This window comes from Eumetopias jubatus, unplaced genomic scaffold (genome assembly GCF_037043125.1).
Source record: "Eumetopias jubatus isolate StellerSeaLion01/CBP00866 unplaced genomic scaffold, mEumJub1_p1.0 scaffold_4, whole genome shotgun sequence".
NCBI classification, from domain to species: Eukaryota; Metazoa; Chordata; class Mammalia; order Carnivora; family Otariidae; genus Eumetopias; species Eumetopias jubatus.
Window position 1 is genome coordinate 105,968,312 of NW_028274810.1, and position 25,090 is coordinate 105,993,401.

At 64.3% G+C, this 25,090-nt stretch overlaps 2 protein-coding genes across 4 annotated transcripts in view; one reads left to right on the forward strand and one right to left on the reverse strand.

Moving 5' to 3' along the window:
- The window catches only part of MORN1 (MORN repeat containing 1), a 52,878-nt gene extending 49,977 nt beyond the window's left edge, over positions 1-2,901 (forward strand). The window contains exons 15-16 of the mRNA XM_088022646.1: positions 727-773; positions 2,643-2,901. Coding sequence (XP_087878772.1) covers positions 727-773; positions 2,643-2,791 — 196 coding nt within the window. The 3' untranslated portion in view covers positions 2,792-2,901. The remainder of the gene's footprint in view (positions 1-726; positions 774-2,642) is intronic.
- Positions 2,902-14,697: 11,796 nt separating this feature from the next.
- The window catches only part of SKI (SKI proto-oncogene), a 70,869-nt gene continuing 60,476 nt past the window's right edge, over positions 14,698-25,090 (reverse strand). The window contains exons 2-7 of one of the 3 annotated variants that reach the window (XM_028108568.2): positions 21,502-21,621; positions 21,267-21,382; positions 20,436-20,698; positions 20,038-20,339; positions 18,731-18,961; positions 14,698-17,927 (exon numbers count right to left, since the gene is read on the reverse strand). In XM_028108568.2, the coding sequence (XP_027964369.1) occupies positions 17,739-17,927; positions 18,731-18,961; positions 20,038-20,339; positions 20,436-20,698; positions 21,267-21,382; positions 21,502-21,621 (1,221 nt within the window). In that variant the 3' untranslated portion in view covers positions 14,698-17,738. Of the gene's footprint in view, positions 17,928-18,730; positions 18,962-20,037; positions 20,340-20,429; positions 20,699-21,266; positions 21,383-21,501; positions 21,622-25,090 lie in introns of all 3 variants that reach the window. The other 2 variants (XM_028108569.2, XM_028108567.2) reach the window with 2 other exon arrangements.

Here is a 25,090-nt window from a genome sequence, read left to right on the forward strand (position 1 = left end):
GTGACCTCCCCTGCGGGCAGGCGGAGCGGGCACATCACCGCGCACCACGGAGAGGAGAACCTCCGGTCGGGTCAGAGCCCTCAGCCTCAGGCTTGACTGAGCTGCCTCGGGCTGCCCACCAGGGCCCTCTTGTGGCCGCCGTGGCCAGAAGTGAGGGTCTCTGTCCCTCAGACTTGGGGCCAGGCCTGGGCCCGCCCCTCCTGTCTCTGCCTGCTACTTTGTCCCTTCCCGTGAGTCTCCCAGGTAACAATGACCTTCGGTCCTTCTGAGGGGGACCCAAGGGGACACACCAGTGCCCCCCACGGCCCCACCTCCCACGGAGCCCAGCTGCCACTGGAATATAAATGCCAAACGCAGTGGACCCGGCGCATCGGCCCTTTCCTGAGCGGCTGCTCTGCCCGGCGTTGTGCGGCCTCGGTGCCCCCAAAAGCCACACCTGGTTGTGCACGCGGCGGCCCCAGCTGTGGAAGCAGGGGCGAGCTTGTGAGGCTCCGGCTCCAGCGTCTGTCCACGGGCATGTTTGGGTGTAGACAGGAAGGCACCGGCCGGGGGGCGGGGGGCAGAGAGCTGTCCAGAGGGGGTTGCGCACGCTGCGCTCGGAAGGCAGGGGTGAGGCCTCCGAGGACCCGAAGGGTGCAGCTGAGCCCACGGGGGGCCAGGACTGCGGCGGCTCTGCTGTCCGCGGGGCCGCAGTCTTCCAGGGCCTTCCTCCTCTTCTCCCTGCAGGCCTGACGGCGCAGCCACGACCGAGCCGGCGGCAGCAGTCTTCCCAGGTAGGTGGCCGGGAGGAGGACTCAGTCGAACGGGCCAAGGCCACCGGCCACCCCACAACCCACATGTGTCATAGTTGTGGACCCTTTGGAAAAACCCCCTTCCCTGAACGCACCCCTAAATTCAACACTCATCGTGCCTGGGGCAGCTCCCAGCCTGGCCGCCCGCCACACACCACCCCAGGCACCCCCAGAGGCACCAGAGCTGGAGGGGACATGGATGGGCCCAGGGCTGCCACAAGACCCTCTCCAGCCTCCGTCCCTTCAGAGGGCTGCGGGCAACGGGGCAGGGCGTGGTGAGGGGCGCTTGCCCACCCTGGCTGCCCCTCTGTCCCCATGGGCAAAGTGCATGTCCCTGGTCCCTTGTGTCCCCAGGCCTGACTGGAAGGCTGGCAGGCCTCCAGGGCTGGCCCCCCCCCCCCCGACCCCGCGTGTATTTGGGAGTGTTAGCAGGGCCTGTGGGCCCTGAGCCCACCTTGTGCAGGAGGAGGGCTGGGTCCCGGGCGGCGCCCCCCACGTGCCCCTTTGGGCTGGCACTGGGAGCCCCAGCAGCAGCCACACGAGTCTGCCCTTCAGGCCCCTGGGACCCTCGTGTGCGCCCCAGGGGAGGGGTCCAGGGTGGGCAGAGGGGACGCCCCGCACTGAGCTGGGAGGGGCCGATGGGGGATTGGCTGGAGGAGGGCCAGGCCCTGAGGAGCAGCAATTTCCAGACCACGAGGGGCAAAGCCAGCGGGTGGCCAAGTCCCTGAGATGTGGGCCGCGCCGTCTCTGTGGGGACGCCGGGCACCAGGCCCGCGGCCAGACCGTGTGGGCCGGGCCTTGGGTGGCCACCAGCCAGACCCTCTCCCGGCCTCTGGGAGAAGAGCATCAGGAGCGAGGTCAGACGAGGGCTGGGCTGGGTTCTGCGGCCGCTGCCCACTGCGCCCTGCTCCTCAGCCGGCGCCACTGACCACAGGCTTGGGGGCTGTGTTCCTGGGAACACCTAGAAACCCGCGCTGCTTGGAAACACCGTGGCGTTGCCATGCGCGGCGTCCCCTCCAGGCCGGCCGGGGAGGCCTGGTGCCCCGGGGCTGTGGAATGTGGGCCCCCTCCCAGGCCCCCCGAGTTGCTGAAGGAACTGACTCAGAGCCCAGCAAACTCCTGCCGCCGAGGCCCTTTCTCATCCTGCCCCAGGAACACGCGGTGTCCGCAGGGCGCAGCGGGGAGAGGGCCTGCTTTCCAGACCGGGGCACTGGAATGTTCTCTCTGACGGTGTGAGCCGACTCCTGCGCCCCATCTCAGCTGCGGCCGCATTCCTGGTGTGAGCCCGGGCCAGCCCAGCGAGCTTTTTCCACGCTCCGGTGCCAGCCCCCTTGGGCTCGGGGGAGGGGAGAGGACGGTTTCTATGGCAACCGCACTTTCTGTTATTTCTTATTTTCTTTTTTACGGTTTCTCCAACTTTGAAGCTCTGCAGACAGTTTACAGACTGCAAGAGGGAAAGTACTTCTTCTCCCGAGCGCACCGGAGGGCGGCCCTCCTGCCCCAGCCCACAGCCGGCCAGGCGGCCACGTTTTCGGAAGCTTCATTGTTTAAAAAAACATTTTAGAGGAAACGAATTCTCTTTCTCCTAAAAAGATAGGGAATATTTTCAAAAGAATCCTTGCACGCAGCCGTGCAGCCCCATCAGCCGTGAGGGGCTCTCCGTGCCCCCGGGTCCCAGGATCACCGGCCGAGGAGAAGGCCTGGAGCCCCCATCGGGGCACTGAGGCAGGGTCCCAGGGTCCCAGGCAGGGTGTGCGGGTGGACAGAAACCGAGGCCGGAGAGACGCAGGGGCAGGAGCCTGGGCCGTCGGGGGCCCCTGGGGGCCGCGTCTGAGCGCCTGTCTTTTGCAGGGGAGTATGTCATCATGATCCGCGATGTGACCGACCCTCCCTTCCTGGGCCACACGCTGCCCACCGCCTTCAAACACCTTCGGGTCTTGGGGAAGGGGACGGACCAGCAGCCCCACTTCCCTGGAGAAGGCCCCGAGTCTCCGAGCTAGGGGAGCCACCCCCACGCACCTGACAGCCACCAGTGTCCCCCTCGGGAGACCATCCTCACTTCGAATGGAAGAAGTCCCCTCTGCTCGGCGGGGCACCTTCCTGCACTTCTGCAGTGGGACTGAATGGGGGCTGGAGGGCCACCTTCACGCATCCCGTGGCTTCAATAAAACGCTCAACACCGACTCCTGAGAGGCGCCTGACCCAGACAGCAAGCCCCTTCCCACACAGCCAGGCCCCCCTCTGGCTGGCACCTCCAGTCCCCAGGGGGAGCCCAGGCCAGGCTGGGGAGGGGGCGATCCTGCCCCCCCGCCCAGGCCCCCAGAGTCTGGCAGTGAAGCCGGCCCTACTGTCCGAGCCAGCACTGCCTCCCGCCCATGATCCCGGCCTTGGAGGGTGGCTCAGCACCCCCTCCCCGCAGGCAGCCCGGGGACATGGGAGCCCGCGGCCAAATGAGAAATCAAGAGGCAGCAGCAGGTGATTGGTTTTCTGGAAATGAGTTTCGTGTCTGGGGGACACTTCTTGGATTTTACAGCTGCCTCTGAAACCCACCCAGGGCCTGGGAGCAGGGCAGGGCAGGGGAACAGGAAGACTCGGGGAGGCTGTGGCAGGCTGACAGGGAAGGGCGGGTGGCGGGGCCTCCTTCGGCCTCCACTGAGCAGGCCAGAGCCAGGATCCAAGGCCTCCGCCCGGCTCCACCTTCCATGGCCCCTGGGGCTCAGCCTGTGCCCACCCTGCACTGGCTGGAGCTAGGCTGGGCCCATGCTCGAAGCCCACCACGCTTCTCCATCATTCTCCGAGGAATGAGGAACAGGGAGGGAGCACCCAGCCCCCGCTGCGAGAAGCACACTGCTGCTTCCCATCCCGGGGAACCTACAGACCCCGCGCCCCTCCATCCAGCACCCACTTCCCTCCTACACTTGCGTCTGCACTCTGCCCCCCACCCTCCAGGATAGGGTCCCCCCACCCCACCCTCAGGGCACCACACACTGTCCCCACACCCACACAGTGGCTGCTCCCTCGGCTGCCTGATGGCCCCGCGCTGGGGCCCCCCCACCCCCCCACCCTGCAGTCTTCGTTGTTCAGGCACAAATGTTTGGCTTCTGCCTCTGCTTCGCTCCTGCCCTGTAGTCCATGGCAAGTCTTGTCCATCCTACTTCAAAGTGCATCCCCAGCCGACTCCATCCACCCACACCCTGCAGCTCCTGCACACAGCAGTGCTGTCAGGGCTCACCCCCCAAGTCTGTGCCAGGACCTCCAGGCCGACCAGAGCTGGTCCCACACTCGCTGCCCTCACCTCCTGCTGCTCCCCCTGGCTCTCTGCATCCCACTCACACCGGCCCCTACAGCTCCTCTGTCCTGCCAGGCATATTTCTGCCTCAGGGCCTTTGCATATGCTCTTCACTCTGCCTACACTGCTCGTCTCCCAGATGCCACTTTCTCATGAGGCCTTCCTTGGCCACCAGCTCTGAAGCCTCACCCCACCTCCAGCAAACACTTCCTGCTCCCTCCCCAACTCACATCCTCTGCAAGTGAAGGTGCACTTCACTTGTCTGGTTTGCAACCTCCAAAGGGAGGCGTTTGGTCAGTTTTGTTCACTTGCATAACCTCAGCATCTAGCACAGTGCGTGACCCTTAGGAGGCCCTTGGCAAATATTTGTTGAATGAATGTGTGAATGTGGAGCACCCACTCTGTGCCAGGCAGAATGGGAGGCACTGGAGACAAATTGGGCAGAGGAGGTGTGCGGGGAGACGGGTAGCAGAATAACTGGAAGGAGGGCTAGGTGGATGGATGGATGGATGGATGGATGGACAGTGGATGGGTGGATGGCTGGACAGATGGTTGGATGGATGGACAGATGGGTGGTTGGGTAGATGGTTGGATGGGTGGATGGATGGACGGACGGACAGTGGATAGTTGGATGGATGGACAGATGAGTGGTTGGATGGGTGGATGGATGGATGGATGAATGGACAGTGGATGGGTGGATGGATGGACGGACGGACAGTGGATAGTTGGATGGATGGACAGTGGATGGGTGAATGGATGGACGGATGGTTGGGTGGATGGTTGGATGGGTGGACAGACAGAGGACGGATGGGTGGTCCGGTGGCAGCGTGGTGGGGGATGGATGGAGCGGAGGTCCGCTTGTCGTTAGGTGGTAGGCTCACATGGAATAGTCGTGCTCTTACTAAAGGCAAGAAGTGGCAGAGGAGGAAAGGATCCCTACGTCAAAACCAACCCAAAGCCAGGGAGCCTTTTTCGTCACGCCCCCGGCCGCCAACCCCTCCCTTTGCCCTTCCTGCTCTCCCCTAATCGGTGCCCCAACCAGTGTTGCCTCAACAGGACTGAAGCAGTCCATGGCTGGCAGACTGGTCAGCCCAGGTGGTCCTCCCCCTGCTCAGTCCCGGCCTCCAGAGCTGTTGGAGCAGACGCTGGAGAGCCAGCTTTGACCACAGCGGCCGGCGACCGGGAGACACAGGAGCCAGCAAGGGAAAGGGGCTTCCGAACCTCCATGACCGGGGAATTGAGGTAATTCTGAGCCTGACGTGTGCGGAGCAAGCTGCATCCGCCAGCCTTCTGGTTCCAAGAGCTCGGGTGGCCATAGATGCTGCCAGCCTGGTTCAGCCAGGCTTCTGCCTCTGACTGGCCCTTAGGAAGGGACAGACTGCCGGTGTCCCCAGCAGTGAGTCCCCAGAAAGTTTCCATTCCCGGGACCCACGGACTCCTGGGTCAGAGTGCCTGGGCCCTAGGGGCTGCGCCCTGCCCAAAGTGCAGGGATGCAGATGGGGGCTGCACCCACACGCGTCTGCGTCAACATGGGTGCCGAGCCCCGCGTGGACAACCAGGGGTCAGCTGGGCCACACACTCTAGAGTCCCCCAGCTTTGTCTGGGCTTCACCGTCCGCCGGGGTCTGCCCCTGAGGCTCGGCAACTTGCTCTGCGGCTCTTTCCTCTCTTCTAGATGAAGCCACACTTCTGTCAAAAGAAAAACAATGAAAATGATGTTTGAGTTTAGGAAGAAAAATGTGCTGGGCATAGAAGCTACTGCTGTGTTTGCCAGCTTGTCCGGGGGATCCTTCGGTGTTTCTTTCCAGATCAGCACCAGAGGTTCGGTCACAAAACCCGGGACGCAAGTTCGGAGTCCACGCCCCGAGCAGACTGAGGCCCCCGGAGCCCTGGACATGGGGGAGGCGGGGTGGGGGGGATCTGTCCCCTCAGCGCCTTCGCAGACATGGAGCGAAGCCAGCTCTGCAGGCCTGCAGACGCTTGGCCTGTGAAACCTGCTACCTTCCGGTCGTCTGAGCAAACCCGAGAGCAAGCTCTCCCCACCGTCGCCCCCCACCAGCTTCCTGGCGGGGCGGCTGAGGCCCCGTGGGCAGGGGCCACTCGGCGAGGCCTGGGGAGAGCTCAGCCCCTGTGGACTCGTGTTTGAGCAGGACGGGGGTTCCCTGGTCCGTCCCACTGCGCCCCCGACCCCGCCTGCTGGGGCGCCAGGCTGAGGGCACCTCTGAGCCAGTGACTAGCAGCCCTTCTCGGGGCTTTGCCCTGGGACTGGCAGGCACGTCCGCCAATGGCACGGGCATATGCTGGGTGGACACCAGCGGCAGCTGCTCTCACGCTGACCTGACCCCTTGTGCTCGCACCGTGTCCCACAGACAAATGCACAAGAAATTTGAATTCTCAAGGTAAAAGAGAAGAGGGAGGGTCCGCAGAGGCCTGGCCGCAGACACTGGTCTGGCCGTCAGACCCGCCCGGGGCCGGGCCCTCTGGGGCAGCACGGCGCACGTGGCGACCCGCCCTGGGGTAAGGCGGAGCCGGGGTGGGGGGCTGGGGGAGCACCCCCCAAGTCAGGGCAGGGCAGCATCGGTGCTGTCCCAGCGGGCTGGGAGGCTGGGGGGCGGGGAGATGATGACCGAGTGGCCATCTGACAGCCTCCTCAGGCCCTCCGCAGAGACCCCAAGGGCCTTCTCCTTCCAGGACGGCAGGCTTCTCCCGAGTCTTGCTGGGAACTGGCAGGGAGGCAGGGGCTGGTAGAGGGGGTGGCGGGAGGCGGCCCCAACATGCTTTACACTCCAAGAAGCAACCCAGCCCCCAGGAGGCTTGGGAAGGAGGCTCTGGTCCCAGCAGTATCTAGTGTGCAACCGAAAGCCGCTTCTCCTGGCCAGTCTCTCCGTGGTGGTCTCCCCTCCGGCCGTGCACTTGCTCGGCAGACGTTGGCAGGGTGCTAACCCCACACTGAGCACCTGGCCAGGCTCGGCCTCGAAGAGAACATATTCGTTCTTCATGAGGAGTTCTCCAGCCAGAGTCCAGAGAGCCAGAGAGCTCAGAGATCGGGGAGACAGAGAGCTCAGATGCCCGTCTCTCTGCGTGGCCCACCTCCCAGCAGGGCCTTGGCAAGCGCGAAGTCTCAGACACCCCTCACCTGGCGTCCGGCACAGACAGCTCACCCAGCTTCCTCTCCCGCTGGCCGGCCAGTCACCAGGATGCTCCTGGGGGAGGCCTCCCCTCTGCAAAGCCTGGCCAGGCCGCGCGGTCTCGGTGCCAGGAGGGTGGCAAGGCCAAGTGTGGAGCCCCTCCTCCCGGGCAGGGCTGCCTGAGGGGTTCCTGTGCGGCCTGGCTCAGTCTGCCAGCCACCTGCCTGCCCCAGGTGGCCCCCAGCACCCCGGGGTTCCTTAGCCCTGGGCAGGTGTTAGTGGAGTCACCAGGCCTGCTTCAGCAAGACCACATCGGGGCGGGCAGCCCTCAGCGCCGGCAACCATCACAGCTGCGTGGGGTCCCGTCCGCTTCCTGCCCCTGTCCCCTCAAGGCAGGGCACAGCCACTGAGAGCCCGCCCACAGCTTCTCTGACAGAAAAGACTGGGCCACAGCGGGCACAGGACCCCTTGGGAGTCAGATGGGGGGCCTGAGCAGGTGGGGAGGAGCTGCTCTGGGTCCCCTGCCCATCAGGTAAGCTGGGGGCCCCACAGCCTCAGGCCAGGGACTGCCGTGGTCCTCCCGCAAGCCTAGGGGGTAGCCAGGGGGAGGAAGCGGGCCAGGAAGCAACCCGCGCTGGCCGAACCTACCCCAGCCCGGGCTCCTCTCGGCACGAGGCCCTGGGTGTCGAGGAGCAGGCAGGCTGTCCCACGGCCATGGCCACGGGCGTTTTCTGATGGAGACTATAAATAGGGCTGTCATCGGCCGGCCGGGCAGCTGGGCAGCCTGACAGAGCCTGCCAGATGTGCTGGGCTCAGCCTCCAGGCCAGCCCTCCCCATCCCATGTGACCCCCCAGATGGTGACACTCCCCAAAACTCTAGATACTGCTCCTCCTGGTAACTCTGCCCAGGGGTTCAGAGAACTGTCAGCCGCCCCCCAGTCCTGCACCCTGGACAACCAGAGGCAGGAGGAACCAGGACAAAGTGCCCCCCACAAGTGCCCAGCAGGGTGGACCCCAGTGTGTGGGGCCTTCCTCCTGGGGCGGCCTGGGGAAGGGCATGGGAGGGTGCTACCTACTCCCCCAAGCCTTCAAACCCTCCTTGGCCCTGCCTGCAACGCAGGTGCTGGGCACAGGCCACGGAGGCCACAGGAGCCTCTGCACAGGCTAAGGGCAGGGCGGGGCCGGCCTTCCGGGGTCCCTCATTCCCTCTGCAAATCCTTAGTGAGCCCCCCTCTTGAAGAGCAACCGCCCCCTCCCCAGGAAGGAGGGCAAAGGTGGAGCAGAAATGGTGGTGAGGGGACCTTTGGGAGGATGCCCGGGGTAGGGTTGGGGGCACACGTGGGCCACGGAGAAGCCCCGACCAGGGGGTTCGCTGAAGTCGGAGTGAAGGGGTGGGGGAACGGGAGGCCAGGTGTGGGTGCTGTGCCTGCTCAGCGCTGTAGCAGAGACGGGAGCAGGGAGAAGCTCGAGCAGCTGGGGGGGGGCTAGGCCTGGATGTGGACAGGGGTCAGGTAAGTGGGGTCCCAAGTGGGGAGCAGCTTGGGGGAGAACAGGATGTGTGCATGGGGGTCATCATCCTGGTGACAGTGCCCGCCGCAGGGGGCCAGTTCTAGAGAAGAAAGGGCGGGGCAGGAGGGCTCACAGGTCACCGTGCGGCTTTCCATGGGTGTTGGGCTCTCCAGTGGCCGCACCTGCCAAGGCCTGCACCCCACTCCCCAGCCAGGGCCCTGACAGTGTGCCCAGGACTCGGGCCAAGCGACGGGGGCGGGGGCGGGGGCGGGAGGGGGGGAAACAGGGCCCAAAGAGAGCAGCTGGGCCCTGGACGTGCGTCCCACCGCGGTGACACGGGCCCTCGATGTGGACCAGTGCGGGGGGGAGGGGGGGACAGGGCCCGGGGCCTCTACGGAACCCCGGGAAGGGGCAGAGGTCTGGCGGCAGGGGCGCTTTTCCACCAGCGGGCAGGCGCCGCCGCGGTGCGGGGCGGAGGAAGGGGGGTGGCGCTTGAAGGCTCCGGTCTCCCTCGGGCTCCAGCACCACGGGGACGCGGACCCCAGGCGCACTCAGGCCCCGTCCCGGCCGCGGCTGCAGTTCCGGCCTCCGCCGCCGGGGGCTGCGGGCCAGCGCCGGCTCCCGACACGTAGACACGTCCGCGTCCCGCCCGGCGGGGCTCGGCTCGGCGCGGGGACCCCCAAGCTCCAGACCCTCTCCGCCCCCGCCCCCCGCCCCGAGCAGGGACCGGAAGGGTTAACCGCGCCCGGGACGCTGGCTTGGGGGGAGAGGGGGCACTTCCTGCGCCCGCATGCCCCCTCCCCGGACCCCGCGCACGCGCCCGGGCTCGGGGATCCCCAGCGCCCTCCGCGCCCCCCGGCGGCCGGGACCCGGGGCCGCCCCTCGCAGCGGCGGGGGCGGGGGGAGGGGCGGCCCACCGTCGGAGCGCGAGGCTGCGGGTGGAATTCGGACGCAACGCCGGGCGGGGAGTGGGGGGAAGTGAAACCGGGCGGCGGGGCAGCCCCGGGGGCGGGGGAGGCATCGAGTCCGGCTCCTGCCAGACGCGTAATAGGAAACTGAGGCCGCGGGGCGGGGGGCGCACCCCCTCCTCCATCTCGGCCTTCGTCCCCTGCACCAGACCCCAGAGGGCGACTCCGCGGAAGGAAGCGGGGACAGGCCGGCCTGCCCGCGCCCCCCCCCAGGGGCGCGCCCTCGCGCTGACTCAGCCGTGGGCGACGCTCCCCCCCCACGGGCACTGCGGGCCCCCAGAGTCCGTGGCCTGGACCCCGGACCTGGAGCCCAGATCCGTGTGGGCGGCCGCAGCCGCCTTTAGGCTCACCCCAGAAGGGCCTGCTAGGGGCCCCCGCGCCCCGGAGGGCACACACGGCCTCCCTGGCCCTCCCGGGGACGGGCAGGGGGACGGCGCGGCCGCCGCCCTGCCCACCCCTCCCCAGGCGGGCTTCCGGCCCGGCCGGAAGGAGCAGGAATTTGGAATGTTTTGGAACCAGTGTTCTAATTCCCGGGAGGATTCTCAGCCCCTGCCCTTCCCCCTGGGGCAGGGGCGGGGAGGGGGGGGGGTTGCGGGAGAGGAGCCTCATCTGCGTCTGACTGGGAAGGGTGGTCAACCCGGGCTGGGGGCAGGAGCCGGCACCCCTGCTCGCAGCCAACTCCAAACATGGGGGTGCAAGATGGTGGGGTGGCCTGCATCCCCACAAGGGTGCTTAGGGGGAGGCTAGACCCGAGGTGGCCACGCCTCGGCGGAGGAGCCCTGACCTGGGCCCCTGTCCCAGCTGACCACTGCCTTCCTGTCTGGGGAAGCAGGTGTCCAGGGAAGGCAGATGGCCCGCCAGTGACACCAGGCTGGCCACACCCGCTGCAGCCCTCCTCTGGTCCCAGGGCCCTGGACAAAACAAAACCCCTCCCCCGCCCCTCCCCAGACCTTGGCCAGTAGTCTCCACAGACCAGCGCCTTTGCTGGGACTGTTTTTTTCTTAGAAACAGGAAATCGGTCGGGTGGGCCACACCTCCACTGGGTCAAGGCCCCACCAGGGGCAAGGGAGGGGAGCTGGACCCCAGGGGAACCCACCACCCTGCCCCACGCCTGCAGCCCCCAGTGCCCGAGGGAAGCCCTGGTGCCGGAGCAGAGAAGGCAAGGAGGGTCCAGGATACCTACGTCTGCCTGGGTGGGGCTGAAATGGGGGGACGGGGAGGGGGCCTGGTGGGCACCTTGTCACTTGCCAGCTTGTGTGCAAGTCGGCCTGGCTTTCCCACGCACACAAGCGTGCGGACACCACAGCCGTGTCCATGGCCCCCCGGGCTGCAGACCTGGACGCTGCCCTCCCTGCTTCTCTACCTTGTGTGCTGGGCCCTCTCCTGCCTTCTCCTCTCTCCCAGCCCTGCCTGGGCCTCGAGCTAGACTCAGGTGTCCTCTGGTGGGGGCCGAGCCCTGACATCAGGCTCCATCCTTCACAAGGTGCCTGTCCCTGGAGGTTTCCAGAACAAGCTTCTGTGGCAGGAGGAGTGACCTGGGCAAGAGATTGGGCCAAGCTTCCTGCCAGTAAGGGCTCCTGGGCCAGGCTTGGAGCAGGAAGGCCCGACCCCAGCCCTGCCAGACACCTGCCTGGCACAGGACGCTCCAAAGACAAGCCAGGCTGCTCCACCTGCCTGTCCCTACCACCCCCCACAGAGGGGCCACCTGCTCCAGGGGCTGGGAGCCCCAGCATCCGCGGCCCCCAGCCCCTGGCATGGGTCTGGGCACAGATGGCCGCCCATGTGAGGCCTACAAGGCTCACGTCATCGCTGTGTGGGGGGAGGGGGAGGGGGTGGGGGTGGGGCGGGCAGGCAGGCATCCAGGCCCCAAAATTTCTGCCCCCACCCATGCCAGGGTTGCCTGGCAGTGGGCAGGGCACACAGGAGGGCACAGAGCACAGTGGGTTTCTGTGGGGAGGGTCAGGGTCCCCCTCCAAGGCCCTGCTTTTATATCCAGCTGGGGTCAGCACACCCTTTCCTGAGGGGCACAGACTGTCCTGCAGGACCCTCCTGCCCATTTTCCCTACAGGACCCCTGCCTTCCTGCAGGTGGTGGTCACCCAGAGTGTGCTGGGCCCCTGGCCAGCAGAGTGTGGGTGTGGGGCCTTGGGAATCTTGTGAGCCCTCCAGCCTGTCCCTGCCTGGCCAGCAAGAAGGGGGGTGACCCCTGACAGGACAGGCAGAGAGGGAAAGGGGTGTCAGTGGGGAGCGGAGGCAGGTCAGGCTCCAGGCCGGGTGAGCCCGGGAGGGGGCTGCTGGCTACAGCTGGCGGTGTGGGTGGGGTGGAGGCTGGGGACCACACTGAACGCCAGGGACGGACCCCACAGTCCTCCCCGGGGGCCCAGGGGAGGACGGGCCGTACCAGCTGTTACTGTAAATGGGCAGGCGGCTTCCTCTTTCCACGGAGGGTGCGCCTGGCATCCGCCTCCCCAGATAAGGGTGCGAGTTCTTGGCCTGCGGTCAGCCCCCCTGACCACAGGGTGCTGGGTGGGGCCCGGGGGGCCAGACTGTGGCTCAGGGGCCAACAGACTGGAGGAGGGGTGGAGGTCCCAAGACAGAGACGGGCAGGCACAGCTGAGTGCACAGGGGACCCGGGTGGGGCCCTGGCTGCTGGTGACAGAGGCAGAAGTGAAAGCTGGGGGCGAGGGGTGGGGGCGGTCACAGGGCAGGCCCAGAAACCTGGGACCTAAGTAGACACCCAGGAGCACCCCCTCCACCCCGGGCTCACCGCATCCCTGGAGCCTTGGGCGGCTTGGAAAGTAGCACCGTGTGGGGAGGGCCCCAGAGCTGCCAGCACAGGGACCCCGGCTTCGGCCAGGGCTCTGGGCAAGGGAGGCCAAGCAGCAGGACAGCCTCATGGGCCCCTGAAGAGAGCCTGGCCGGCCTGCCAGTGGTGCGGGCGGTCCTGAGCCAGGGGACCCAGAGGTGGGGCAAAGAGGCAGGGTACGGCCAGGAACACTGGGAAGGGGGCTCTCACCCCAGGCAGCTTCTGTCCTGTCTGCCCTGCATCAGGGTGTCCAGGGTCCTTTAAAGACGGATTTATTTGAGAGAGAGAGCACGCAGAGGGAGGGGGAGAGCGAGAGTCTCGAGCAGACCCCCCACTGAGCACGGAGCCAGGACAGACAGATGGACGCAGGGTTCTGTCCCCCTACCCATGAGGCCTTAATGAGACAAAATCACAAGTTGGACACTTAACGGACTGAGCCACCCGGGTGCCCTGACCCAGGGCCCTTTAAATTTATACCCAAAAGTGAACCCCAAAGTGGAGCCCTGGCCCCCAGGAGGTGCTGGCCAGCATCCCGCGCTTCTGAGTCGGCCGCCAGCCCAGCTCCAAGCACCCCCCCCCGGGCCGCGCCCCACGCTGGCCACACAGTGCCCCCACGGCCTGCACCAGCCCTGCCCCCTGGGGAAGCCCTCCTTCCCAGGCCCACATGGGCCTCCTGCCCTCCTCCGGGACTGCCTCTCCCCTCCTGCCTCCCACATCCGGGGCCTGGAGGGGCAGGCAGGCCTTCACAGTGGAACCGGGGTGGAGACCGGGAAGCCGAGAGCCCACGGGTCCCGAGCAGTGGCAGCAGGAGATGCTCCGGGGAAGGACGAGGCCTGGCAGGCCCTGGGGAGGGGACGTCAAGTGGTGGCATCGATGCCCCATGGGGATCGCAGGTCTGGACAAGTCTGCAAGGTCACGCGAGGTCCTGCTGCCCACCCAGGTGGGCCTGGTCGTGAGACCGAGAAAGGGGCAAGTGTTTGGCACCGGGCACAGGTAGGACCTTGGCTGCAAGCCCTTGGCTCACACCCATGGCTGCAGGGGTGCCCCTGGGACCCCCAGCAGGCCACAGTGGACAACTGTCCACTTGGGAGATCCCAGAAGACAGCGAGGGGTAGCCCTCGCAAGAGTGCTAGACAGACCCCAGGTGTCCAGCCCTACCCAGGAAGGGGGCACTCAGATTCTGGCCAGTGGTCCCACAGCTCCCTGGGAGGCCACCCCCGAGAGGAACGGGGAGCCAGGCCCAGGTGACCGAGGGGGCAGTGGTGGAGGGGAGTGGGCTCCGCTCTTGAGGTCTGAGTCCCGCTGCAGTACGCTTGTCATCCATGCCTCCGGGCCCAGGACCCCAGGCAGGGCCCCGGGGCCTGATGAGCAGCAGGAGGGGACAGAGGTGGGGGCTGTGGCTTGGGGCCCAGCTTATAAACCGTCCGCCTTCCCTCTTCACCTGCCCCCAACTCAGCCTCTGTGTCGGACCCTAGGCGGCACCCCAAAGTGGCTGGGATCCTGGCCTCGGCGAGCCCGTGAATGACAGGCAGAGGCGAGGGCGGGCGTCGAGGCTCTTCCTCCTGGTCCGCACTGTTCACGCTCCAGGCCTGACCTGAGCAGAAGCCTGGAGCCCAGGTTGAGTGGGTTTTTCCAGGCTGCCTGGGTGGGGTGGTCCATACCCTAGCCTACCCCGCACCCCTCTCTGGGGGGCTCCTGAGGACTGCTGGGGCTGTGTGTGCAGCTGGGGGGCTGGGCATTGGGTTTCCCACCGCCCGGCTCTCCAAATGCCCTCCACGTGACCTTGGAGGGGCCGCTGTGGAGCTAGCTGGGAGGCGGGACATGGGCAGCGACGGGCAGCTGGGAGAGGCGGCGCCCTGGCGCCCAGCACTGTGGCACCCCCGTGCTGCTGCTCCCTCCGGACGCCACGCTGGGGCCCAGGGCTCCCACACCACCTGAGGGGAGCTGGCCATCTACCCCGGGGGGCAGGTCTCCAGGCCCCGGGCACGGTCCCCTCCAGCTGCGATCCGTGAGCCACCCAGCTGGGTGGGACCTAGACAAGCACCCCAGCCGGGACGCTGCCCACCGAGACCCCACGTCACTTGGGGTCGATGGAGACCAAAGGTCCGCACGGTCTGACAGGCAGACAGGCCCCCCCGTGCCCTCCCTGGGCTCGGGCCCAGACGGTGACCCGGGGGGAGGGGGGCAAGCATGGCTGTCCTATAGGCGTACTCTCAAAGTCCTTTATTGTACAATGTCATCTGTTTGGGGGAGGGGCGCCAAAGGACTAACGGGTACACAGCGAAGTAGATAAATATGCCAAGCTTTTTCTTTTTTCTTTTTAAATCAGGCATTTATAAACAAGAAAGCATACATTAATTACATAAAAATAGTTTTCGATAGTAGAGTAAGTCATCCTGTTGTCATTAGCAGCAGCGAAGGAGGGAACGCGGACAGCGATGCAGACGCTCCTGGCGGATATGAAGGTAGAGCTGTGGGTTTTTTTTCCTTAATTGAAAAAAAATGTCGCTCGTGACTCCTGACTTAAAGCAAGAACAAGACGGCCTCTCGAGCCTGGTGGACGCAGTGGGTAGGTAGGTAGGTGGGCGGGTGGGCGGGCAGGGGTGGGGAGGACGGAGCCCGGGGGTGGGGGGCGCAGGGGTGCCACGGGGGCTGGCGGAGGGTCCATCCCCTCGGGCAGGTGAGCTGTTCTTCCTCAGTTCGAAACAACCCAGAAAACAAGACAACTACCAGGTAAGAAACGAGTTTCTGAGAAAGGAGCCACGTACACGCGTGCGATACAACAGTGCCGAGGGACAGTATTTACAGGGACTGTTTTTACATGGCGCTAGTTCCATACGAAAAGCAGGATATTATGTGTGAGTTAGCTGCTCCAAAGATATGAATGTTATTGCTGTTGTTTTTCCCTTCGTTAAAAATCCTCTTTCAGCATAGAAATAATGAGTAATTAAACTGAATACACAATCATCTGGATAATGGATATTACACACAGGGAGCGTCAGCAGCCGACAAGATAGACTCTTCTCCCTTCTGCAGAGAAACTGAACCGCAGCTGCACGAATGAAAGCCAGGTCTCAGGCCCCTCGGATGGAAGCGGCCAGAACGAGCCGATTGCCCCCCCCCAACCCCCACCCCGGCTTCACCAAGGGAGCTGCCCAGGAGGGCTTCAGCTGCTGGTGCCCGGGGAGCCTGGGACGGCGGGTCCCCACCACCCCAGCTCTGGCGGGCCACAGGCCCCTTGGGCGGGGACGGGTGGGGCGGGCCCGGCCCGGCCGCAGCACGCCCAGCTCTTCCCGACCTTCCCGGACGAAGCTGGCCAGTGGAGGCGTGGACCCAGCGGTCGAGATGGTGACCGGAGGTGGGCAGGGCGAGGGCGACGGGAGGCGGGGCCCCCACACAGAACTCAAGAGAAGCTCACCGCCCTCTGGAGTCCAAAACCGAAAAGTGAACGGGTGGCCCCGGGCAACGGGCCGCAGTGGCCCTTTGATCTCTCCTGGCAACAGAGCACTGCCACCCAGAAGCACGAGGGCACACTTAAAGCTCTGCTCCGACGAAATCATTTAGTTCCCCTTGAAGAAATGACTGAAAAAACACAACTCTGGAAAAACAAGGCTGAACACAGCATTCTGAGTGTTGTGTAGCACGACCGGCCCCTTCCAGGACCCGGTAATAATGCCCATCAATGGGTATACATACGGCAGAGGTTTAACATTCCATGCATACAGATTTCGTAACTGCAAAAAAAAAAAACAAAAGCAAAAAAAAAAAAAAATCCAAACAAACGCTGCATATATATGGTGTCCCTTTTGCATTGCACTTTAGAAGGGGGGTCCAGCAGCACCTGCGCCCCTCCCCCCCAGTAAACCATGGGCGAGAACCCTGCAGATGACATGGCCACCAAGCCTCTGCTGGTCGTGACGGCGGGCGGCGCCTGCACCTGGGCCAGCAGTCTCCACCTCCGTCCGCGCTCACAGCTGCCTCGGCGTTAGAACGGGGTCAAGCAAAGAATTCTGGTAAGATCTTTCTCATGTACATAAATACCATAATTTCAGGATGGGTAGCCGCCTCTCGTCTACTGGGAAATCATTTTTCAAGCTTGGGCATAAAAAACCTTATACAATTTGCATGAACAGTTGAGAGTAAACGAGATTATTTGGAATAAATGCAAGTAACTTATTCTGATAGTGGCAGATTCAGTCTGAAGACAGGTGTCTCGGGGGTAAAAAGACGAGTCAGGATTTGCTGTACAAGATGCTGGAAGGCACAGAACTACCCCCCGAAGTTCAGTTTTTGCATTTTCGTTTTGTGATTCCCTTGTTCAACCAAGCACCAGAGGGGGTTTCTAAACACTCGAGCACTTAGGATGTGGACTGCTCTATAAATGGGTTTGCAATATTTGAAAAGTAAAAACCTCAGTTAACTGGGGAATAAAAAGAGAAGGGAAGATTTTTGACAAAGTGCAGTTCTAAATATACGTTTAAATGAACAAAAAAAAAGAAAAAAAAAGTGAAGTAATGCTGTTTTGTTCCAACGCTGCAGCCTCAGTCCCGACGCGACAAGAGCGGGCCGGGGAGGGCGGCCGAGGCGGAGCGGGCCCGGCACTCACTGCCCCCCCCCCTCCCGGGGGCTGCCCGGTGGGCAGGCGGGCGGTCAGGCGGCCCGGCTCCCTGCGCCCTCCCTGCTCTTCCCGGCAGCAGCACAGGAGGCCTGGGTCCTCGTCGCTGAAAAAATAGACTCTGGAGAAAACCCTCCCTGTCCTCTCGCGGCCACGGACGAGCTGCGATGGCTTCGCGGGGCGGGGCGGCTGCACCCCAGCTCCCTTAGCAGGTCCTCGGATGGCGTCACGTGTTGGTGGGGCTTTTAAAAGTTAGTCATTAAAAAAAACCTGTTGATTTTTCTGAGTATCAAGTCTTCTTATTGGTTTTAAATAGCTTATAACAAAAATGTAAATGTTAGAACGTTCCAGCAAGCAGAGGGCCGCTGCAGGCGCGGAGCCCTTGGCTCCGGCTGCGGCTGGGAACCCGGCTTGCGCACTTGAACTTGGCCAGTAGAAAATTTTGCAGTGGATTCCAAAAGTATGTGGTTCCAAACACTCGCTTGGTTATAGGCACAGTAAGACGTTGTGCTATGTGGACGTGGGGGTGGGCCCGCCGGCGCGCAGAGCCCCCCCCCCAGCCCCCGCTGGCGTGGGCCGCCCGCCCGCCCGCTCCCTGCGGTGTCCGCACCTTGGCGGCAGACAGTGGGCTCCGCTAGGGCTCCAGCTCGGCAGTGCTCTCGCTGCCCGCAGCCTCGGGGCGGGGCCGCGGCCACAGCTGCTCCTGCAGCTCCTTCACCACCTTCTCCAGGTGCTCCCGGGCCTCGCGCTCCCGAAGCAGGTCAGCCCGTAGCTGCTCGCGGTCCGCTTCCGCGTGCTGCAGCTTCACCTGCAGGTCCTCAATCTGAAAGGGACGCTGGGTGTTAGCGGCCCCCACTCCCCGGCCCGGCCCACCCTCCTTCCAGCAAGGGAGGCAGCGACCAGGGCCTGGGAGAGCCTCTCGGGTGGCAGCATGACCCAAGTCCAGACATGGCACGCACCCTGAGAGCAGCGGCCTGGGGGTACCCTGTTGACCTCCTGAGGCCAGGGTTTCCCTCGAGAGCCTGCTGCCCAGGCCAGGCTCTCGAAGCAGAAGCACAGCCAGAGGAGGAGGGGCTGTGGTGCTCTCTGGCCCCTTATCCAGGACTCTGGCCGGGCGGGACGGCCGATCGGGCTGTGCTCAGACTTTCATAACCACACACGGTGGGCGGGCTGCGGCCCCGGCCCCAGGACAGGAGAAGCTGGGGCTGCATGGGGGCTCATCTGCACCCCTGGGGCTGGCTCAGAGCTGGTTCCTCAAGCAAAGCCACCAAAAAAGGGCACAGCCAGGAGGGAAACAGTCGTGCAGAACTCCCGCATGGTGGTCCTGACCGGCCAGGGGACCACCTCCCTGTGGAGGACGGACCCCTGAAGCCCAGGACAGTATGCAGTGCCCAAGTCAGCCTGCTGGGCCCCCATGGTCCCCTAAGCTTGCAGTGGGTCCCGGAGGTGCCAACAGAGCACCTGCCACTTCCCGCCCAGACCTGGGACCTGCCACACAGCTGAGTCCAGAGGCGGTGTTTTGTGGCCCCGCACAGGCCTCCGTGCCCCCTCCTCCCCACAGCCAGGCACGGGGTCCTGCCTCCCGGGTGGTGCCACAAAGACCCGCCACGAAGCCCCCGCCCGTACCTGGGCCGAGTACTTGGCGCGCAGGCGGCCGGCCTCGCATCCCTTGTCACACACCCGCACCTGACGCGCCTGCTCCAGCTCCCGCTTCAGGCGCAGCCGGGACTCGTTGGCCTCTCTCATCTTCTTCTCATTCTCGGCTCGGAGGCGCTCGATCTCCTTCCGCAGGTTGCGCTTGGCCTCCGTGGCTTCCCGCAGCTTCTCCTTCTTGGCCACACGCAGAAACTCCAGCTCCTGGGAGGGCAGGCAGCACACGCCGCAGGCCGGGGTCACCATCCAGCCTGCGCCCCCTCCCAGGCCGCCCCTGCCCGCCGCCTCCGCACAAGGCTGCCACCTGCCTTCCCGTTCCCACAGGGTCCCATGGCCCAGCGCTCCCCAGCCTACAGCCTGAGCTGGTGGCGGTGCTGCGCAAGTTTCAGCCCGGCTCAGAGAGCCCGCGGGACTTCCTCAAGGCAGAGCACCAGCTCGGGCTCCCAGGCCACCCTCCTCAGCACCTCCGCCTCCGCCCGTCCTCACTGACGGCCGCCCCACCCCGCAGGAGGATGCATGTGTGAAATCACACCTCCACCCAGAACCAGGGAAAGGGCATCCTGAGCGAGCGCTTGACACACACTTAGAGAAGACATCTGAAATCCTCGGGCTCTCAGGATGGCAAGGCTGTGCCGTGCTAGGAGCCCACGTGCAAAGCTGCCAGACGCCAGCCGCCAGCCGCAGAGGTGTGAACTCAGCCAACACCGGGCGGGCCTCCAGCGAGGCCGCAGAGCCCCAGTGTGAAGGCGCCGCCCTCCCCGGCGCTGCGAACTCTGGGCCTCCCCCGCCTACCTGGGAGGAAAGGTGGCGTGGAGGACGCCACGGCCTGTGGAGGACCTGGGGGCTGGCCCCACAGTCTGCCCCCTACTGAGGTGGGAGGCGCATGCAGGCAGGGCCCAGACACCCTCAAGCCTCTAGCCCCCTCTTCAAAAGGAAGAGGTCAATTCTATGGAATCAGCTGGAAGCCAGTGTGCACGCCCAGGCCACGAGCTTGTGCCTGGAGCCACCTGGTCCAGCCCGCACACTCGCTGCAGAGAAGCCTGCTGGCTCCACCTCAGACAACCCCACGGGTGGGAATGGACCCTCAGAGCCTCGTCCTGCACACACCAGGCCGTGCTGGTGCGTGCACGCCAAGGACCCACAACTGTGCTGGGCTCCCCGCTGAGAGCAGCCCAGCCTCCGCTGCCCCCAGACGGACAGGCCAGCCCCATGAGGGGCCGAGCCAGGGGCAGGGCGCATCGTGCAGGGAGAGCTGGGGAGCGGGGGCATGGGGGCCTCACCTGGTGGAGGCTGCGCTTGGCCTGCAGCGCGGCGCTCAACTTCTCCTCCTGCTTCACGCGCATCTTCACCACCTCGTGCAGGAACTTCTCTTTGGCTTCCTTGGTGTCCAGGCCGCCCTCCAGGGCCTGCCGCAGGTGCTCCAACTCGGCCTCCAGGCCACCGCTCGTGCTGTCAGCAGGGGCCGCGGCCTCGGGGGCGGCGGGCGCGGTGGGCGGGGCATGCACGCCGGGGGAGCTCAGGTCCTTGGCGGAGCTGGATGAGGTAAGGGATGGGGAGGAGAGCGAAGACAGGGAGGAGGTGACTGCGGAAACAAGACGGGGCGGGGGTCACCAGAGTGCTGGCGCAGCACCGCGCGGCCCCGCCCCGGGGGCAGGCCAGGGCCCCGACTCACACGTACACTCCTCCCTGCTCTCCACTTCCACCTCAGCCTCCGAGTCCCGGTCGTCCTCCGGGGCGGCCACGGGCACTGGCGTCTCCGGGGCTCCGGGGGTGTCCACAGTCAGCTTCCGCTTCCGTGGCTGGAGGCAGGTGGCCAGAGGCTCGGGGGCCCGGGAGACCACAGTGGCGCATGGCGGGCTGCTCACGACCTTCTGCTGGGCCGGCGGTGCCAGGGCCACATTGGGGGCCACACCCGTCTCGAAGCTCTTGTAGGAGTAAAAGCTGCGGGGCACGGGGGGGAGGGGCATTGGGGCCACAGGCATCTGCCCCTCCCCCCATCCCCCCTCCCACCGTGGCCAGCACGTGAAGGCTCCTCGGGGGACCTGCCCCCCTGGAAGGTGGTGAAGGAGGAGCTGCAAGCCAGTAGCTGCGGGGTAGCTGGCCGCACCCGACACCGTCTAAAGGACCAGCACTGTGGTGACTGTGGCTGGCCTCCCTGGCTGCTCCCATGGCCAGGCAGCCCCACAGCGCAGCCTGCGGGCAGGAACAAATGCAGCAGAATCCCGGGCCCACAGCTCTGGGCACTTCATCCTGCCCACGCTGAGCCCGCCTCACTGTGCGCTCAGGCCACCGAAGGAGCGCCCAGCAGACTGGGGGAGGCCCACCCTGAGACACGCAGAGCGACAGCCTCTCTTGGATCGTGTCCACTTTGAGAGACTCTAGGCAACCCCTTAAAGGAAAGGTCTCACCCAGCAGATGATTACAGACACCCGGTGGCAGAACCCAACCCCGGCCCCCACGTCCCTAGGCCTGGTGTTGACCACCAGCCGCCAGCATGGCAGGCACCCACCTGTCTCGAATCAGGGCCGGGAGGTGCGGGGAGAGCTCTTTGTCACTCGTGGACACGGCAGGGGACCAGGGTCGGAAAGCAGAGAGGCGCTGGCGAGGGTGAACGCAGCCAAGGCTCTGCGGGAAGAGAGGCGCCGGGTGTGAGAGGCTGGGGTGCGGAGCCTCAGTGACGGCCACCCCACCCCAAAGACGTGCTCAGGTGAACGTGCTCAGCACCCCCCCACTCCCCGCACAACCTTGCTGGAGCTGGCCAGGGTCCGCAGCCAGCCAGACTGTTTGTCCTTCTCAGAAGACGTAGGGAGTTGGGAGGAGGCATCATCTGTTTTCCGGATGGAGGCCGGGGGCTCGGAGGAGACCTATGAGAAATACAAGAGTTGTTGCTGGCATCTCCAGAGGTAACCGTGCTCTGGGCAGGGTCTCCAACCAGCAGACTCGACCGTGCACGAGGTGCGTAGAGTGATGCGCAGACCTGACCCCAGGGCAGGACAAGCCACTTCCCCGAGCGCTCCGTAGGGCTGCCACGCTGGGACCTCACCCCACCGCTGCAGAAGGCCCAGGATAGGGTGCCCAGGCCGAGCCCCGGGCGGGGACTTGAGGGGACAGCCCCCTGCCACAGCCCTCCCTGTCCGTGCGCTGCCGACTTGGTGCCAAAATGGCTGATGGGAGCTGCGGACTCTGGCCTCTCTGCCATGGTCATGCCAGGACGGGGAAGGGGCAGCCCAGCGGGCAGGCTCACTGGCCAAGTGTGGTGCCCTCCATCAGGGGGGTTCACCCAGGCCCCCAGAGTTCTGGGCTCCACCAAGCAGAACTGACAACTAGCCGTCAGCCAGAGCAGCTGTCTGGCAAGATCTCAGGAGAAAGACATCCTCCAAATAAGAGACAACCCTCTCGGGGCGCCTGGGTGGCTCAGTCAGTTAAACGTCTGCCTTCGGCTCAGGTCATGATCCCGGGGTCGTGGGGTCGAGCCCCGCGTCGGGCTCCTTCCTCCGCAGGGGGCCGGCTTCTCCCCCTCCCCCTGCTGTACTCTCTCACTGTCTCTCCTTCTCTCTTTCAAGTAAGTAAAGTCTTTAAAAAAACAGAGAGAGAGATGACCCTCTCCACCGAGTGTCCAGGGCTTCAGGACCAAGGCCATGCTCATGTTTTCCTCCAGCGTCCCAGGGGCCCCACGCTGTATCTGCGGGACACTAGTAAGAGTGGCTCCAGAACTGGTGTCAGGAGAACAAAGTCCCCCAACCCGATGGCGCAGGATCCTGAGGGAGACAGGGTCTCTTCCCGAGAAAACGGAACCATCTGTGGAGAATGGATAGTGCGCCCCCCGCCAGGGCAGCTGTGCTGGGGGCCACACACAGGTCAGTGCGCAATCACCCACCTAGGGCCAGGGGCCGACAGGACGATGCCCTGTCACTCCCCCGCCCCCAGCCTGACCTCAGGAGGAGGGAGCAGATGTGGGGGGCGCTCTGCTGGCAGCTGGAGGGGAGACCAGTAACGGGGGGGGGGGGGGGGAGGAGAGGAGAAAGGCTCCTCCCACCTCCAGGAACACCTGGAGAAAACACTATGTCACAGACCTGGCCCCTTGGGGGGACACGGGCTTCCTGGGAGAGGAAGGGAGCAGGGAGTCAAGTGGTCAACAGAGGTGCCCCGCTTACCAGGGCCGTCATCACAAAATTCCAGAGACAGGACAGACGGGACCCTGGGCAGAGGGCCCGACCAAGCCCGGCACATGTCCGTATGCACGCGTGTTCATGGGACCCCACCCCACCCCACCCCACCGCAGCCCCTCTCGGGGGACAAATATTCAGGGTCGAGGACGACTCTGGGACCTAGGCAGCCGTCGGGCCCCAGGGAGGAAATACTAGGACCTCAGACCCTGTGCAGGGGTGCACTGGCCTCTGTCCTCACAGAGAAGCAGCTGCCCTGAGGCCCCGAGCCCCGCAGCTCAGAGGCCCATGCCCAGCTCTGGGAGGCGCTTCGGGGGGAAACCCACAGACGACTGTGGACAGTCTGCTCAGACATGAAACAATCATTCAGGAAAGAAAGACCTGTTTGTTGGTGCTTTTTAGGGGAGAGCGTCCCGGTGACGTCTGCCCGCACGGCCTGGATACCTCCTGTGAGCGGGTGAGCGGGGGGCCAGCGGCCGGGCGACGGTAAGTGGGGGGGCGGTTACGCCAGCAAGGGTGGAGCTTCCTGTCTGAGCAGATAGGAAGCAGGGAGAAGAGGAAACAAGCTGAGTTCTCAAGAGAAAAGCCACAGGCCTGGCACCGGCTCCCGCAGGTTCAGGGACACTCCTGAGGGGTGCACGCGACTCAGGAGTAGGGTCACCCCCCCCGCATGGCGGCTAGCTAGTGGTGCCCCATGCCCGTGGGGGAGTGAGCCGGGCAGGGGGCAGACTCCCAGTCAGGGACCTGGCCTGCAAACACGGAGCACTAAACCGAGCCCGTGAGCTCTGGAGAGAGGGCCTGCGCCTCCCCCACGCCCCCACCCCAAGCTTGTCAACCCTAGGATGGGGACGGGTCTTCAGGTAGCTGGAGTGACTCCTCTGAGAGTCCTATAGCAGGAAAAACCCCACGAGCAGAACCTTCTATGAAAGTGAGAGAGCAGCAGGAAGGGGCCAGCAGGTGAGCCTTGCCAGGACATGGACGCAGGCCCTGAGGACTGCTGCTCCCTCTCACCCGAGCGCAATCCAAAGCCCTGGCAGGACGTGCTTCTCCGGGCCTGGAAGGCCACTGTTCCTAGCAGGGCCCACTTGAGCCCCAGGGACAGCCCACGGCATCCCCATTCCACAAGCGATCAGCAAGCAGGTGAGGACAGTCACTTCTGGTTTCTGACCCTTCTCAAGGCCTCCAAGCTGTATCATGGGGGCCCACAACCCTCAAGGAGGGAGTGGGCTTCTGGGCCTACTCCCCTGAGCCTCAGGCCAAGAGCCTGCCGAGGGTCCCGCACAGCGTGGGTGGCTACCACAGCAGGCCACACCACTCCCCGCAGACGCTTACCCGTGGGGCTCCAGGCACAGAAGAGCATTGCCCCACACAAGGGCGCGAGCATGTGCCACTATGCACAAGTGTGCCCCCACACGCACACGCCCCCGCGCAGGACACGTACAGCCTCTGGGACCCCTGCCAGCCATGGAGCAGCCACTCTGCTGAAGAGCTGAGCACAATGTCCACCATCGCCAAACTGTGGAAGGAGCGCAGACGTCCACGGACACATGAACGGACAGAGAAGACGTGGTCTATATGCAGTGGAATACTACTCAGCTGTCAACAAGAATGAAATCTTCCATTTGCAACCACACGGATGGAACTCAAGGGTACCATGCTGAGCGAAATAAGTCTGTCTGAGAAAGACAAATACCATAGGATTTCACTGATATGTGGAATTTAAGAAACCAGAGGATCACAGAGGAAGGAAGGAAAAATAAAACCAAAGTCAGAGACGGAGACAAACCATACGAGACGCTTAACTCTAGGGAACAAACTGAGGGTTGCTGGAGGGGTGATGGGTGGGGGGACGGGGTAACTGGGGGACCGGCACTGAGGAGGGCACGTGATGTGATGAGCCCTGGGTGTTGTATGCAACTGATGCATCACTGAAGACTACCTCTGAAACTAGTAATACACTGTATGTTAATTAACTAAATTTAAGTTTAAAAAAAAATTGTGTTTGCCAGGAGCTGAAGGGAGGTAGGAATGGAAATTATGTTTAATGGGTATAGAGTTTCAGTTTTACAAGGTGAAAAAAATTCCATGGATGACTGGAAGTGATGGTTGCACAAAAATGTGAATGTACTTAATGCTACTGAACTGTATGCTTAACACGCTTACAAGG